Below are 19,349 nucleotides of genomic sequence, written 5' to 3'. Positions count from 1 at the left end.
CTGATTGATATAAACCAGTGATCTGATTGATATAAACCAATGATCTGATTGATTTAAACCAATGATCTGATTGATATAAACCAATGATCTGATTGATTTAAACCAATACTCTGATTGATATAAACCAATGATGTGATTGATATAAACCAATGATCTGATGGATTTAAACCAATGATCTGATTGATATAAAACCATTGATCTGATTGATATAAACCAGTGATCTGATTGATATAAACCAGTGATCTGATTGATATAAACCAATGATCAGATTGATTTAAACCAATACTCTGATTGATATAAACCAATGATCAGATTGATATAAACCAATGATCTGATTGATATAAACCAATGATCTGATTGATATAAACCAATGATCAGATTGATATAAACCAATGATCAGATTGATATAAACCAATGATCAGTAGCATTAGCTGAGGGTTGATCGGAGAGGTGAAAGCGGCGTTGCGAGCACAAAATTATAATTTAAAGTTGTGTACACATGGTAAATAATAGCTCTAATCTGCATTGTACTGAATCCAACAGCTTGCAGAGAAGACTAACAAATATTTCAAGAGATTAACATGAAAGCAGTTGTGTCGTTATCAATAGATAATACATATTTGTTTACAGGATTGAACGGACAAAAATGTTGTTAAAGCAGGATGTGTCGAAGAATAACATTCAAAAGTATAACTGTTATTTTGTTGATAACACACACACACACACACACACACACACACACACACACACAGAGCCGTTGAAGAAACGTTGCAAATTACCGAAAATATAAATACCTGTTGTAAACCGTCGTCCTTGTGGCTTAATGATAACACCTGAAGACAATTTATCAGACACAGACTATTCTGTCGGATGTTTTTCTTTTAAAACCACTGACAAAGAACATCATTAGTACACAGTCCTAGAAGTTCGGTTGCTTCAACAAATATCACTCAATTGCGGTACCATTTAGACGGGACAAAGATACAGCGATTCGAAAGAATTGTTAACTGAACATTCTACTAACATGTTGCACAAACAAGTGGGGGAAAAGTTCTCTGCAGAAAGTGTCCGTGCGAGTCATCGGATTACCAGTAGCAAGCAGACATCATCCAATGAAAATGATAACGAAATGACGATGAATTGGAATTAATTTTAACGGTGATAAAGTTTCTTTTCTAAATATTCTTGGCCCTATAAATGTCACAGCGAAAAAAGAAAATGACCGACACAATTCTTGTAAAGCAATCTTTAAAGAGCGAAATTCTGAAAAGATCCAGTTTGATAGCGAAAAGAGTCGAACAACAAGAAAGGCAAAGGCTAAAAACTTTTAAACTTATTCAGACAAAACGTATCTGAAGGAGAATTGTTTCAGAGACCCATAAGCGCTTGACATTGGAGACATTTACTCAAAATAAAAGCAGAAAATGAGTTGACATTTTACCAAAGAAAATTGAAGGATACGTTAACACCATAACTTAAACAGAGATGACTTTGATTACAGCATGCATGGATGCCTAAATATCTAAAGCATGGATCAACCAGTTCCGTTATTTGACAACTGATATAACTGGAACACCTAAAATAACGTTGACCTAACTAAAGTGAATGATTATAAAAAGCAAACCAGACGAATGGTAAAAAGTCGTTAACTGGAAAGGGTATGAAGAATCGTTTAGCAGATGGAAATCAGCTGAAAATATTACGTAACTAAATGAATGATACATGTGTGGGAGACCACCTAAGTAGACAGCATAAATAGTAGTATTAAAAAACATGAAAACTTTGAGTTTCTGAAGGACGAATTTCTAGAATGGGACAAATGCAAAGAAAACATGATCAAAATAAGAATTTGTATTAATCAAAGGTAAATAAGAACATGGTTGTTTTATGTAAAACATTTATTTTTGTATTCATTATACGCTATGGGTTATGTAAACTATATGTTGTAGCTGACCTTGTCCAAAATCAAGTTCATTGTCTACCTAACCAGAATCATTGATTTTTGTTTTAGTCTGTAAACCACTAAGTACATAGATAAAAAAAAATTCTATGAATGTGGGTTTAATTTTAGGATCATTATCAGTGGAAATAAACATATTTATCTTGGTTTGAGTCAAGGACATTGTGTTTACCATGTTCTTTATTATAATTTTAATAATAAAATCGTTTTGAATGGAAGTTTCTTTCAAGGAATAATTCTTTATAGAAAATGCTAATTGTGATCTTGGTCAAGTATAGGGTTTTCTATTTTTGTTTACTGTGAAAATTATTTATTCATGTTGTAAGATAATCATTTGTTGCGTTCGGTATTTCATTAAGGCTGGAATTTGTTTATCAAATTATTTAGTCATTGGAAATACAGAGTTCTCATATATAATATTCTTGGACAGAGACATTAACTGGGAATTATATTGAATTCAAGCAAGGAAACTTTGGATTATATCCCTGTGATTGAACAGAAGACTGTTGACACATCATAACTATGCAGGCCCTTAGTGACTACCGCCCACTACAGGCATATCAACACCTTTAGCGTTAGAAATTATTTGGAATACCACTAAAGTTTATTCAGAACTTTATTCGTTAGCATTTGTTTAAGTAATTATACAATATTTGGGGATTTAATTCGCAATACCACAAGTTCCTTTTACGTTTTCACTTTGTATTCTTGGGAAAAAAATTATTGTTGAATTTTGTAAGACTTTTGGGTTTTCATTCTTTTCCGTTACTTTTTTTAACACCACACAGTTGTAATAGTTAACACGAGAAACATGCAAAGGCGAATAATATCTAAATAGTGAACTGGCAGGGTAATAAATGACATTCAACAATGAACAATCAGTGAAAGATATTTTAAATGTGAATATGATTCCACCTACATCTATTTGAGAAGCTGAGTAATATATACAATGTAAAAGACTATAAAATGGTATATTATATATTTTGAACAAAATAAAAAGGTGAGTAAAACTTATAAGTGTTGATGCAGTCATGGGGAAATTAAATTTTCCCTAAACTTTTATGAGAAGAAGGTTTAGCGATCGTCGCATAAGCACGTGCACTTTGTACGACTACAGCGTCAACTATGCAATCTTTCGAGATAGTTTATTTTTACCATGGACAATTTTAATACATCGTAAAACTATTCAGTCATAGATAATTACTAAAAAAGTAATTATAATAAGTTGATACCGAAATAAATTTCGTATCACGTGGATGAAGTAGACTATAGCACACCTTGCACTGTGTGTACCTATACAGATTTTGAAAATATCATTTTCCCAGAACTTTGACTTGCCATTTGGTAGTACATTACACAATACATAATACAGTCGTGCTGCACATGTGTACACCACAAGTGCAATGAGTTGAAAGTGTTGCCAATGCAACAGAGAAAAACTGATAGAAGAAATGGAAATACGAAAGGCAAAGCTAGTGCAAAACCAGATTACAAACTATAGACATGTAAACAGAGTCTTAAATGAACGAGATTGCAATAGTATTACATTTGTAGGAATTGAAATATTAAGCAGAGAAATCGCAAAGAATTAAGGAAATGTGCAAAAATATTGCATTGATGCTCAATATATTTACAAAAGAAATGCTAATTTTACATTTTGTATAAACACGGTAAAACAACATATGATTAATCTACGACAGATTAGATACATGAAAACAAAATATGATTTATCTTTGACAGATCAGATACATGAAAACAACAAATGAGTTATTAACGACATAATTGATACATGAAACAGCATATGATTTTTCTACGACAGATTGGATCATGAAAACAACATATAATTTATTATCTATGAGAGATTGGATACATGAAAACAACATGTGTATCTATGACAGATTCGATACATGAAAACAACATTTCATTTATTTATGACAGATTAGATACATGAAACAACATTTGATTCAAATGATTTCAAATTGGAGTTGTTAACGGAAGCAGATGCGTCTAAAACTGAAGGTAAAAACAAACACACTAAAATAAATATTGCCTTAAATTGTATAATTAATACATAACCGAAAAAAAAGAGACATTAAAAACTGAATTAAAAACGGATAGGCATGTGCCAGGTCTTACATTGAATGAATTAAAACAGGAAATTGATAATAAAAAAATTATTTTCATACAAAATATAAAAAAACTAATGCATATATAACTAGTTTCATACACAATAAAATAAAAAATACTGTGTGTACATACATACATACATACATACATGCATACATACAGACATATGCATATATGATTAGTTTCATACACAATAAAATAAAAAAACAATCTGTGTGTGTATATACATACATACATGCATACATGCATGCATGCACACACACACACACACACACACACACACACACACACACACATACATACATACGCTTTCTTACTTATATTTATTTCAGTCAAATTATGCTGATTAAGGTGTGAATGTAAAATTACATTTCAGCTGCTCAAATCCGGTGGGACACACACACACACACACACACACACACACACATACATACATACAATACATACATACATACATACATACATACATACATACATACATACATACATACATACATACATACGCTTTTCTTACTTATATTTATTTCAGTCAAATTATACTGATTAAGGTGTGAATGTAAAATTATATTTCAGCTGCTCAAATCCGGTGGGGGACACACACACACACACACACACACACACACACACACATACATACATGCATACATACATATATAAAGGATATTTGTACGTTAGTATTACTTTTATCTTTACAGAAATTGAGACTAATATAGTAAAACTTGAATTATAGGCCAGAATGTCTTTGTCTTTCTATTTCAGTTATTTCATCCGTCGAATTTTTAAGATCGTTGAGAGACATGATAAGTAGTTACAACCATATAAAATTCATTGTTAAATAACGCCCTCTACGTTTACCAGACATCTATTAAATCAACCGTATCTACCCAAATTATATTTTGATAGGGTCTGTGCATTTTGTTGTTTTGAGTATTCAAAATTGATCCAACATCATGAAAGAAACATGTATGTTATCCTCCACGCTTTTTACATTAATTAAAAATTGATTTGTTCCTGTTACATTTAGGCAAATCGACACATGAGCTTCCTTAGAGCGGATGATATCTACATATGTGTACTGTGAAATATTCTATCCTGTCAAACATCTGTCTCGTACTTTCCTATATTTACGTCAAAATGTCAAATAAATGCCAGAGAGAGAGAGAGAGAGAGAGAGAGAGAGAGAGAGAGAGCTTGTTCTGTGGTAAAATATTTGAGTTCTTATCTTGTTGTCCTTTAATGTGTCGTTTCACGAGCTTTCATATAAAAAGTATTACATTTTTCGAAAAACGATCTATTCAAATAAAGTTCATTCTCATTACAAAATGAGTCAAAATGTTTTAGTATTACTGTTGTAAAATGTTATTCATTAGAAGATTTACAAAATTAATACCTAAGTCTTTTGATTAATATTCTATCTAAATTCTCTCTATTCATACGCCGTAATTCTTTTCAATTATGTTAGCCATTTTCAAAGAGGTAATAATTTTGTAATGCTGAATCAAGTTTCAATGTCTTTTTATTTTGATTTACTTACCCAAAAATATATCAGTATCTTTTTACCTATTTTATTTGTGAGTCTTTAAGTTTTTACATCGCTTTATTATGGGTGTAAATACTATTTTATTGTGTGTCTTTAAGCACTGACATCGATTTCTTATGAGAGTACATGCATCATCCTTGTAAGTTCTAACGCATCAAGAAATACGACATCGTGGTCTGAGCATTAATACCCCATCATTTCACAGTTAAGTGAGTCAGGAAATACATCCCTAAATTACGAGTAGCCAAAGCGTTCACTTATTTTCCATTTGGAAGATGTCGAGCTCATTTCCTTCTCAAAAAGTACTTTCATGACCACTGCCTAGTTTGGAAATTTTAATACCAATTAACATAACACAATAGTAGGACTGCGCTAATATATTTTGCATGATTTTCAGAATGCCATAGACTGACTGATCTGCTTAATATCCAGTTTAGATGTTATCATTGTCTTATCCCACGTATATGCTATGGTGATGTGATTGCTATAACGAATGTGTTATCTTGGTTTTCCTGTTTCTATTGTATCATTTAATTTCAGAACACTAATGTACCATGTACATATGAAGAAATAATAAACGTAATGAATATTACTGCAGTATATCAAATACCGCATACATGATCATTATTCTCTGTTTTAATACACTGTTTAGCTTAGCTTAGAAATTCGTGTGAAAACTATAAGTTTTCTTAAAAACGTTATTTAAGAAACAATTATTTGTTTACCTGTTCTTTCATTACTCGTGTGCCATATCACAGTTAATCGGTCATGTTCAGAAGAACCGCTCCGGTGGCCTACTGGTTAGAGCGTTCGCCTCGGATGCGGTGGGTCGCTGGTTCGATCCCTGGCCGAGTCATACCAGAGACTTATAACAATGGTACAGCATTAAGACGTTATTGTTAGGACTGTTCGGTCTGGTGTCAAGATAATGTGACTGGGTGGGACATCATGCTACATGTCTGCGGCATGATGCTCCAGTGCTAGACATCACTATAAACTGCCACACTGCAGACAACGTAGCTATATAACTGAAAAATTATTAAAGCTACGTTAAAAATCCAAATCATGATCCCATGCATAGGTTTTCACAAACACACACACACACACACACACAGAGACATGTTCTCAAGCTAGGGTGTTTAAATTTAGAAAATGCAATAGCTGTAAAACCAAGGGACAAGCTACTTTAAGAGGAATTCAATACGCGATTCGATATAAACAAAGATTTAAATATAGAAACAAATGCATCCTATGCTAAATTTCAAGAAATGGAGTCATATCTTTATATGCGGCTGTCTTGGGCTTCGCCAGCATTTTAGATGCGGGATTTATAAGGATTACGTTATCATAAGAAGAGCAAAATGGCATCCATGGGTAGGCCATTTTCCAGTCTTCATTCCCAAACAGTTTTTAATTCAGAAAACGACATCCATGGTTAGCTTGGATATCATTCTTCAATCCCAGACGGCACTAATCGAGGGTGATTTTGTATCCAGGCAGCCTTTTTGTCAACCTATGCAAATTGTCATCCAATTTTCAGTCGTTTTGAATCTTGCCCTTGATGCCGTAGCTTTATCCTGTCGCACGTTGAATCACAAATCCTATTGGTCATTACCCTCAGTATTAATCACTGTTTGCTACAAACTGTAATTAATCTCATACCATCATTACATACGATTCTCTTTTATAAATGAACCGTCTTCAAGTCTTATGTTTCATTTGATAGTATTAAATATTTGCAATTTATATTTTTTTCATCGAATCCTACGAAACTCATGGAAATGTGGGAAGGATGAACGTGTTTTTTATTTAGGGCCGCAAATGCTGGATCCTAAACTTTCACATCATATTTAGTTGGCTGAATTTTATGTCGTTTCTTAACTTAGTTCAGCGTCGACTATTTCCCATATTCCTAAACAAAAGTATAAGTGCTGTATTTATGCAGTTTTCATGTTAGTTCTGCATACAGAGTCTGTTTCGTTTCGAATGACAGTAACGCTATGTTGTAGCTGTGTGCTAAAGGGAAATGATTATAGATAATCTACAATTAATAAACTTGATTGGGTTGCCTCCCCTTACATATGTTCCGCCAAGTCGACCCGTAGCTCCAAAAGACGCCGTGTCTCTAAAAGTTCTTATGCTAGATGAAGATCAGGAAGGAAGAGCGTAAAAATGAGTTATACCTGCCTGAAAACTAAACTAAAAGAAACTATAAAATACAAAACTTTCCTTTAAGTCACGCTGTATACCTATATAATGTATAAGGATAACATCAAATTTATATAAACACCACTTGTTCATCCACCTGTCATGTCGGTTACAGATCTCCCCGGTCATATTCTTTTTTTCCAGATATGTCATGTTTTTTTTTAACTCATATTGTTTTAAAGCTAAAATTTACGTCGTCGATTACTCATATCGTTGAGAGAGAGAGAGAGAGAGAGAAGACAAATTTAGTATTAAAAGATCCCTTTTATATTTTTTTATTTTCAGAGTTTGCATGATGGGAAGATACAAGTTCTACATCGTCATTGTCATCCTTCTGTGGAAAGCATTGTGCTGTTCAAGTATGTATCCGTCACTATATATATATATATATATATATATATATATATATATATATATATATATATATATATATACAAAGCTAAGAATAAAAATATATAAACTTTATCCCCTAAATTCATTTTATATCGTGATTGAATTTTCACTTGTTTTTACATTTATTTGACAAGTTATATCAGAAGTAAGTAAATTTTCCAAGTTTTAAGTTTGAAATTATGCAATTAATTTCATTCAGACACGTAGATAAATAAGAAAAGAGCTATTTCATTATGGCGTGTATAGAAGCCCAGTTGTAAATGACCTTAACTATTTTATAAAACCTTAATGATGTCAATTTTACCTGATGTATGCATTGGTTGTTTTTGTTTTTCTTCATATGACTGTTGGAGGGGAGTATAAAACTAAGATTACTGACTTCAGCCGATAATTAAAAAAACTCGTTCGGTGAGTAGTCTATCTATTGATCTAATAACTTCACTTTCTGTCAATTTTGTGATTAGTCTCTCTCAGTTAGAAGAAGGGTGGACTGATGCGCAATATATTCCGACTGACATGTACATAAATATGTTATTTCCCGGTAACACCGGATAAAACTAAAGCAGGCAATATAATTACACAAAAAGATACCGTTCCTCTTTTGAAGTTAAGGTAAATAAAATACTTGGATGACCTGAAGGGTTGTGGTAAATACCTTGTACTTCTTTTTAATGCATACTAAATACTATCATTTGATAATGTACAGCTTTACAAAACTTAAATAAATCTAATATAAGCTGTTTGTTTTTCAGCACCATATATGAAAATAGATTAATTTTTATTTTGACAATTAAACTGTCGTTATTTACCACCTTCATTTATTAAATTGTAACTTACCAACCACAGACATATTACTGTCCCACGGATGGAAGGTAGGTAATTTAAAGATAGGGTTTCCCATTACTTGTAACTCTTGTAAAACTGTTTCAGAAACACCATTCTCTATGTTTGAGTACATCCATTCAACACACACACACAAACAGAGATGTACATGCATATGCATACATACTATGTAACCAGCAAAAGAGCCGAAACCCCGAATACGATTAAACCTTGACGCACCTGGGCAAATCAAGCCGTTCATCACATTTCTTGTCACCGACGCCCGAATTTTCCCAGCTCTATTTGCATTTACGATTGCGTTTACTTACACTTTGACATTTATTGCTGAATGTAATGACTGAATAGAAAAGAAAAAAAACAAAAATACTTTATTTGCCAAGCAACTAAAGCCAAAAATCTGAAAGGAAAAGCAGGGAAAGGTCCGCAATGGATGATATTAACTGCGTGAAATTAAGTTTGTTTCGAAACCGTTGAAGATTCTTCAGAATAAAGTACAAAAGTAGCACGAATAATGATAAGAAAGAAACAAAACATAAGATCAGAGAGTTTTTAGAAAGAAATCCCAAACAGTACAAAAATCAGCAGTGTTTAATTACGTGCCCCCATTTTAACCCCATTTTGACCTTTTTAATTTTTTTTTTTTTTTTTTTTTTTTACACGAGAATTGTGTGTACTGGTTTATTTCTAGAAGACTGCTGTCTTGTATATCAGAAATTGTATTCCAACCGTCTGGGCACTCATGCTGTTAAAGTGGCTGAGATATAAACAAAATAAAATACACTGACTGCGATTTAGGGCAAGTTTTGTCAGTTTCTTTCAATTTCTCTCGCATTAATATTGTTCTGGATACACACTGTTTGGCGCTTGGACAATTCTTAATGTAAATGATTAGCCCCCCCCCCCCCCCCCAGGCGGTAATGGTTTATGTTTTACTTATGTGAAATGTACTCCCACTCGCATGCATTAATTATTCAGAAACTCATCTTTCTTGACACGTCTGGAGGCACATGTAGTTAGTGCTGTACCATGGGTTTTTATTAATTCACATTCAGATAGTCTCCTCCGGCGCTTTTTATTTTAGCCCCCCCCCCCCCCCTTCAGCGCGAACATAAGTGTTTAGTAATATCTTAAGTTTACGACTGACTCAAACGTATAAGTTTGGAAATCATCGTGGTAGAACTTCCGTTATCTGATAGATTGATACATCTGTGACTTGAGGATAAAGTTTTTAAAATTAATAGATATTGCGACAGTCTTCCATATGACAAAATACATTAATCACCTTCATTCTGTTGTTCGCTGATTTTCTGTTTCCCCAAATTTCAGACAATCAGAACACTAGATCTTCTATATTAAATGCTGATTTCCTCACGACACGTCTCAGTGTCGCCATCTCAAACGGGCTTCACAGGAATCATACAATCAGGTGCTCTCCAGCTTTTGTGCTGAGTTACGGAATTAGGTTGCTTTTTGAAAAAAGAGAGTAGGCATGATTTCCTATACAGATTAAAAGATGAGAGATTAAGATGGTTTCAGCTATTCTGAATATATTTGCTTACTTCAATAGAGGATGCAGTGGACTTGAAGGCGCGTTCTCTCACTGCCATACGACTCACGGTCTTAAGCATTCTTAATTCTGATGAATAGGGCAATGTTTTTCCATGTATCTTTATGTCATTGTTTCAAAGAAAAAATGACAAATTATGTGCTTTGATAAGACACATCCCCGCCTCAACAAATAAACAATCAGGGAGTCAAGGTTCTTATTTATTTTCATTGTTTAATTATTTTTATATTTACTACTCTTAACAAAGTAACAGAAAGAAGCGAAACCAAAAAGTGTAGCAAAATTAACAAATAATTTATTTCTCTTAGTTACAAAGTGAAAATTTAAGAGGAACTTATAGTGTTGTGAATTAAATCCCAAATAATACCAAATATTATATCGCAAGCCCAAAAGTAACGAATGTTTCGAATGATTTTCAAAAAACGTGAATGTGCTGATGTATAATAGTTTTTGATAGGCTGATGTAGCAACATTCTTGATGTATAGTAGTGATATGATGTAGCAACATTCTTGATGTATAATAGTGATATGATGTAGCAACATTCTTGATGTATAATAGTGATATGATGTAGCAACATTCTTGATGTATAATAGTGATATGATGTAGCAACATTCTTGATGTATAATAGTGATATGATGTAGCAACATTCTTGATGTATAATAGTGATATGATGTAGCAACATTCTTGATGTATAATAGTGATATGATGTAGCAACATTCTTGATGTATAATAGTGATATGATGTAGCAACATTCTTGATGTATAATAGTGATATGATGTAGCAACATTCTTGATGTATAATAGTGATATGATGTAGCAACATTCTTGATGTATAATAGTGATATAATCCAGGGTGTCTTTTATGATTTACAATAATCCCAATGTAGTGTTTTTGTCAAAAATGCCAATTTGCAATTTGTACTTCCAATGAAAAATGTTTAAATTAATGATTCCTCTCAATGCATATCTGAACACAACTGAAAATAACTTTGTTTACCTCATTCTAATACACTAAGACTTTATGTTAACTTTCTTTACCTCATTCTTATACACTAATCATCGCTTGATCTATGACGCAGCAGTACTTTTTGAAATCCTCACTAACTTGTAAACAAGATCATAGTTCTAGAACATTGTAAACAAGGACAGTTCTTGAAGTTAAATATCAGTGAACAACATGAACAAACTCATGAGAATAGTCGGGTAGGCCAAACCTCTACCCTCAATTACGGACAACGGTCAAGCACACAATACAATTAAATATGCATAACATTATTTATCACTTTTGACGCGTTTCACCTTAAAATAAACGAGCCTTGTCAGCTTTCAAAGGCCGATGGTGCAATCTGCGTCATTGTTTTTACATTTAATTATCCTTGTTAAAGACGTGCACATGCTACGTAAATATCAAAGACCTTACGTACCTAGAACGTCATATATGGAGATTTCTATATGAATTTATTTTTGAACTTTCTACACCTGAAAACCCCGTATTGATTGTTCTTATATAGTTTTATTGCATCATTAACATAAAAAAAAAAAACTTTTTAAAAGTTGACCATCGCAAAATATGATATTTACGCAGAGGTGACACATTACTAGAATAAACAATTTAGTAAAGATTGTAGTTTAGGGAATTTGCGATAGAATATGAAATGAATAGTTTTGCTGAAGAAATTCAAGAACTCTGGAACGATTAGTGCTACACGTACGGTCGATATGGTCATCTACAGATCAAGACAAATAATACTATACAGATAAGGTCAGTACGGTCATTCATAGATCTAGAAAAAAAAACAACAACGCATTGACCCTTATTTCAAGATTTACGAAAACAACATACATTCAGATGCAGAAGCGTGATCACAGTGTACTTTCTAACAAATTGCATCATATTGGGGGTGGGTGGGAGTGGGGTGGATGCAATTCTTTAAAATGGCACTTACAGAGGAATCCCCATTAAATGTAATTCATTATCTTCTGACGGGCTGTTGCGCAATCATCTACTTAATAAATATATAAAACAAGGTTTCATGAAGGTATGTGCTTGCAGTACAAATGTATATACTCTGTGAAAGATTACTTATTTTAAAGCATTCTTCTTCTTATTACCTGAAAATGATATGTTTAACTCTTTGTAAGGTTTATTTGAATTAATGAGGATCTTACCACTTGTTATATGCTTAGGAAAACACTGAATCAGCAGCACAGTCTATTAGGACAGTTCTTCATAATGCTTTCCGGTTTGACACAGTGTTGTCAGTAGATATATATTTGTCATGTTTTCTTGGCTCAGATAATGAAAATATAGGAAAACAATGCCCCTTTTCTGTTTTTCATCACAATTTTTTTTACTACCTATTTCACAAAATCTGTCTTTTGTTTTTGAAATAACCGTGCGAATAAAGTACATTAGGGGCCATCCATTTAGTACGTACGCAAAAATCTGGCAAAGCTTGACCCTCCCCACTCGTACACATGCGTACTTTTTTACCCCCTACCCTCACCTGTGTACGTATGCTTCACGCACGTCTCCCCTCCCCCCGAATTCAATAGAACGGTCTAAATTTAATATACGCAGAAACCATAAAGGATGAATAATATTAACGTGTTTAATAAAAATAATAGTCCACCGACGTTGAATGTCTGGCTGCATCAAGAAAATAAGCTGCGCAACTTTAAAAAGTTTGTCTAGTGTATGCTAAAATTCAAACGCCGACTGGACCAGTCGAACAGGTTACGTATTAGACAAATTATTATTGAGGTTTCACCCTCCCCCCCCCCCCCCCGTTTCCTATGCGCACGTACAGTGTCAGTAGACCCCCCCCCCCATACGCAAGCGTATGCATTTAGGTTACCCCCTCCCCCTCCATGCGTACGTACTAAATGGACGTCCCCTTAGTGGCTGCTCGGCTTGTTATAGAATGGAGTGGTAACATAACAGCAAACCCAGCCGTAGATAATAGAAGTTATCCAACTGGTAATTTTGAAGAATCCAACTATTCGATAATTTTTACAGTGATTTTTTGAATTTGGTTCGAGTAAATTATTTTACCGTAGAAACAGAATTTTCGTCCATGCATAATGTGATACAGAAAGACTAAAACATTATATATTGCAGATTTCTTCATATTTGACCTTTATTTACCATCATATTGTGCCGTTACTTACCATCATATCCCTAAACTAATCATCAGATATGACTTTCACTTTTCATCACAGCAGTTAAAAAAAAAAAAAAAAAAAAACCATTAGAAAATCATTCACTTGACTTGATAAATCAGTGGAAGTTCATAGCAAAACAAGTTTATGAGCCCCAGCCCCAAATTCAGACGTACATTTTACACGTCTGAAGGTCATTTTTGACATTAAGTGATGTTCACGATGCCCTTTCCCCATGCGATAATTTTTTTAAAAGATTGTATATTAAACAGTTTGATGCAGTTTAAAACAATTGACATCTAGACCGTTTTTTTAAAAGTATTCCACTTGCTTTGAACCCAGACATCTGCTGCTATTTGTGGCTAGCTCAGCTTCCTAGCCGACTATTCGTGAATCATTGTCTAAATACAGTGAGGTGGACATGCCTCATACGAATTTAATGAACAACACAAGCTCGAAGGCATCTTTCACGAATATATCTATATCTTTAATTATTAAACAATGATACTGAAAAATATTATATCATAGCTTTAAGTTAAGAAATTTGACGGGCTAAATTTACGAAACTACTCCCTGCTACCGTAGAACAAAACCATAAAATGAAGTGAATTTTCTCAGTTCCCCACCTATAAAATCTAAACTTCAGATGTAGAGACATACCGGCTCGACGCATGGAACACCAAATTACAAAAATAATGGTTTAAATGCAATACAAATACAGAAAATTTATAGTGATATTTTGACATTATCTTTTCCTTGTATAAGGATACCAGGCTGAACGTTTTAAAAAAATACAACAACCCCCCCTCACACACACACATTTCATTACTCTCGTACAATTCAAGCATAGAGCCATATACGTCCGGTTCCTCCCGTGTCCTTCGCCACCCACACTTCCCCCTGAGAAAAGGCTATATTTATGTGGATGAAAGAAATATTGCAAATCCCAACTACTTTAAGGCCATTTTCGTTCGCGAATGGCACTAACTAATAATGTAACAAAATTCACACGTAAAAGACTTTTGGAGTACGACATAGATTTACAAAATTAAGAAAGTACGGTTACTCCAGTAATAACGTAAATATTTCACTGATTTTTCTTTTGTAATTTCTGGTCCTTACAAATACAACAAACACACCGAAAAGGTGAGTGAACGTTGGTGATGTTTCTCGATCTTTCTGAAATTTCTGTAATTTATAAGCATTGACTATAAAAAGTTATTCCTTCGCCAATAAACACGTACATTTCGCCACCTCCAAGACGTAAGTTTTTTATTACATTGGGCCAATCTGGCAGTTTAAAAGCTATATAATTGCCGTTTGCCTGACCCTTTGCTTCGGTTTGTAATGAGATACTTCATAACACCACCGTATTGTTTTCATTACAGCCAACTTGTTATGTTGGTATGATTGTGAGTTGGAGGCGTGACACTGCCGGAAGGTCACCAAAAGAGTATTGAAGTCGTTACCTTTGAAGTTTGTATTGGCCGCCAGCCGCTCTATAAATCATCGCGATGTAGTGGATAGCGTAAACGAACACAATGTTCGGCAAAAGTCGGCTCATTGTCCCGCTTGTACGACATCTTTTCATTCGACTCTACATGTATAAATCTTTAGTCTTGACAATGCCAACTGATCAGAAGAAGAGGAAACAAATTGCCCATTTGTTCATCTGTCCTTCATTTAATTCATATTTTGATACATTTTCAGTGAAAATGTATTATATATATTGTGGTCCATGTGCATATCTATTTACGAGTTTCCTCATTTCAGAAACAGGAAGTGAGGGTAATTATTACTTTGTTTTACTGTACGCGAATCAATAGCTTAAAAAGTAAATAATTTTATAATGGCAAATGTACTTATCAGCCAATTAGAGAGATTAATTTCAATCATATCTGCTTGAAAGGGTACGAATATTTGCAGCGTTCATATCATTCTGGAGTTTCACGTGTAAGGTCACGTGAATGGGGTGGGTGAAATGTTCCTCTCGAATTTGAGGAAAACGTTCCTCCCACTAATTAGCAACACTATTTACAGCGAAACTTGTCCAGTCGTGCACTTGAATACAACGGTACTCTTAATAACTTGCTACATTCTTTTGGTCTGAATGTACGAATATTTAACCTTAACGTACATGTACACAGTATATTCCGTTAATTGTTATTTATATCCGGTCTCAATGTATGTCGTGCCGTGGCAACATGTGCATATAGTGTGCCATTATAATGCCAAAACTTGGTCTTGATGAAAGGTATGGTAGCTGTTAATTATCCAGTCTTCTAACTATTATCATATGTGCAATTTGCTCTCTCCCTCACTATATATATATATATATATATATATATATATATATATATATATATATATATATATATATATATATATATATATATATATAGAGAGAGAGAGAGAGAGAGAGAGAGAGAGAGAGGTTATGACAGTTTCATGAACTAGGTGTTGGGGTATAAATATTTGCAATTGTAAATATGATATTGTCAAAATTGTTCCGGTTACCTACTCACTTGGACAAACTTTTATATGACCATCAAATTATAACTGTAAAGATGAAATTTATCAATAATAAAAAGTAGACTCCAATATTTCAGGAAAGATGCAGATTAGCAGAATACTTCAAATGATTATAACAGTCGAAAAATGACAATCAGCCTTTGTAGCAGTATTACTGAGTGCAGTATGAACAAAATAAAAATTACGTATTTGATGTAGGTAAATGCACAAATGTGTATGCGTCTAAATTTACGGAACACTTAAAAATTGTGTAAAATTTACTAGGTCAGTATATTATAATTAAAAAAAACACAGATATAAAATTTACTGAGGACATAGCAGGATTTAACACAACACATGCTGACTCACCCTATGAAGTAGCTGTTTTACAGTAAACCACAGGAATTACAAAAATTAGCATAAATCTAAAATCAGTCATACCCTTTTAGAGGTCGTCAAATTAGCTTTGCGTTATACTCTAAAATAATTTAGCAAGCATAAAGCATTCTCTGGATGTTTTGTTTAATTTTGTTTCAAACTACTGCCAAATGACACCTTTACTATAATTTGTACAGTTCAGTTATTGAAGCATATATACAAATATAGTTGCAAAAGATAAAGGAAAACAAAAAGAACAGAAACAATATATTGAATTGTTCAACAATGGGTAATTGAACAGTCTTTCTACACACCATACAAGCAAGCGAGACAAATATTTCCGTTTGAAAGAGCGGATATTTTTTATATGCAGGTTTAGAAGAGAAAAAAAACTATTGGATGTAAATATAAAATTGATCCATAATTGATATGTCTGTCTGTCTGTTTATCTCTCTCTCTCTCTCTCTCTCTCTCTCTCTCTCTCTCTCTATATATATATATATATATATATATATATATATATATACACATACATATAAGCTTTGAGTGGAACGTGACGCTGCATTGGAATTTAAATTATGCTGTGATTTTAATTTAAAAAAAAACTTTTACATTGTTTTATGTTGTTTACTGTTCCATGGTACTGAAATTGTAATTTTTCTTTTAACTTTTGCATTACGTCACAGTTTACGTTGCATACTGTAACTAAGCACCCACGTTGAAATGTTTTGATTTTTCTTGAGTATCACATAACTGTTGTAATATGTTGTTTGGTCCATACTATGGAAAGGTTTACCCCTACAACTTTCCCCAAACACCACACATGCCTTTCAGTTTCTGTTTACAAATATCAGCAATTTCTATATAAGGCTTATCCAGAACCGCATATATAATGTTCACTGTATAGAGAGGTTTGTTTCACAGAAATGGTCACGCAGTGCTTTATCTAAGTCATACAGAATACTTGGCACAAGTTGCGAGAAAACATACAAACCGTGTAAAGTAATCAATGTTACATAAATATAAGATAATTTGTTTGTATGTTCAGGTCAGATCCAATTGGAGGTGACGCCAAACCCTAGCACCGTCTACAGAGACGCTCCAGCTGGGACAAGTGTGGCTATCATCAAGGCGTACATAAAGGATACGTCGGAATCGATAGACCGTGTAGGCTTAGCTGAGGGAGAGAATGCCGCCTATTTCGATATTGTGCAAGAGGACACAGATACAAGGAAATGGTTTCTTTTGACCCACAAGGCCGTTGACAAACCGGTGGGTTTCGTGTTTGACCTAAAAACCTATGGTTACAATAAAGGAAGCACTATAGAAAGACAGGTTCAGGTAAATGTGATAGAGAAAAACTTGTACGCTCCAAGTTTTGACAGGACTCATTACTACTTTCAGGCGTACAGATACGCTCGATATACCCAGTTTGCCATTGGCGGACAAGTGAACATCGGAAGCGTCGTGGCAACGGACATGGACAACCAAACATACAATGCACAATTTCAGTACAACATTTTTGATTTAGACGCTGTCATGGTATTCCAAATAGATCCACAAACTGGAAAAATTACGTTGATTGCTGATTTTCCGGAAAATGTTAAAAACATGACATTCAACGTCACTGCAAAAGATACCGGATCTCCATCATTGATGAACCATACCATGGTGACAGTGACGGTGTCGGAAGTTCCAGGTAAGTTGAATGCTACTTATTACGATAAATTTAAATTGGTGTTGTTGTTTTTTGTATTAAAAAAATATACACACAGTTATGATCGTTCGCGTCCGCAGATAAGGGCACCTCTAAAAATGTTTTGACCTACATACGTAAAAATGTAATAGCTGACCACTACAAGTTCGCCTCCCCCCTGCAAATTAGTCTGCGGACACTCCTGCTTCTTTTAAATTCATACAAGAATTGTATCCTTAGCCGTTTTCATTTCAGTGCAAATTTGTATTGACCTCGTTTTCGGCGTTAGCAATTTTATTTGTTATGTGACCTATTTTCCTAAAACCGACTGCAGCCCAAATTTTAAGAAAGGTCCAATCCTGACTGAACGAACGTAAAGTAGCGTCGATGTTTAGATTGGACACTTTGATGGGATCCCAATACTGGGGCCTTAAATGGCGTCCAATACGTAGGTCATTTTGAATAATTAAATATCAGTCACCGTATGTAGTTAGAGTTATTCAGCAAATCCCATGTATCATGCTGTGATTTCACACGAGAATTTTCATTTGAAATTGTAATATTTAGCCGCATGTTTACCTTAATATAAATTAAATTCTAAATTAAAATTTATATGGGAAATGTGTTAATGCTACATGAATGTTTCATAGGGTAGTCATTGAACGCGGGGACTAGCGAAAATTGTCGCTTTTACATTTAAGGCTACGTAATAAAAATAGGACGTTTCTTTTCATAATCAAAAATTGTTTAGTCTTTTTTAATAGGCAGACCTAAGGGCAGAAATTCATGCGTTCACGACTTGACCTAATACTGGGTCACTCCACATTGCTTGATAACTTGACCCCAAAATCCCATGGTCTACACTTTCCTTGACGTCTCGTCAAACAGTTACATGGTAAAAGCAAATCATTGATGAAAAAGACTAGAGTGTTCAGATATTGTTTGGCCTCAGAACGCAAGCCGC

At 33.8% G+C, this 19,349-nt stretch overlaps 1 protein-coding gene across 4 annotated transcripts in view; it reads left to right on the top strand.

The window, feature by feature from the left end:
• Positions 1–19,349, top strand: part of LOC149796134 (adhesion G protein-coupled receptor G2-like) — a 201,031-nt gene that overhangs the window by 63,835 nt on the left and 117,847 nt on the right. For all 4 annotated transcript variants that reach the window (XM_089966048.1, XM_089966047.1, XM_089966050.1 and 1 more), the window contains 2 exons: positions 8,121–8,194; positions 17,738–18,388. In XM_089966048.1, the coding sequence (XP_089822174.1) occupies positions 8,128–8,194; positions 17,738–18,388 (718 nt within the window). In that variant the 5' untranslated portion in view covers positions 8,121–8,127. The remainder of the gene's footprint in view (positions 1–8,120; positions 8,195–17,737; positions 18,389–19,349) is intronic.

Source organism: Sinohyriopsis cumingii, chromosome 7, assembly GCF_028554795.1.
Source record: "Sinohyriopsis cumingii isolate HCF-2022 chromosome 7, ASM2855479v2, whole genome shotgun sequence".
Taxonomy (NCBI): domain Eukaryota; kingdom Metazoa; phylum Mollusca; class Bivalvia; order Unionida; family Unionidae; genus Sinohyriopsis; species Sinohyriopsis cumingii.
Note: the sequence above shows the minus strand (reverse complement) of the source record. Positions and strands in the feature narration are given on the sequence as shown.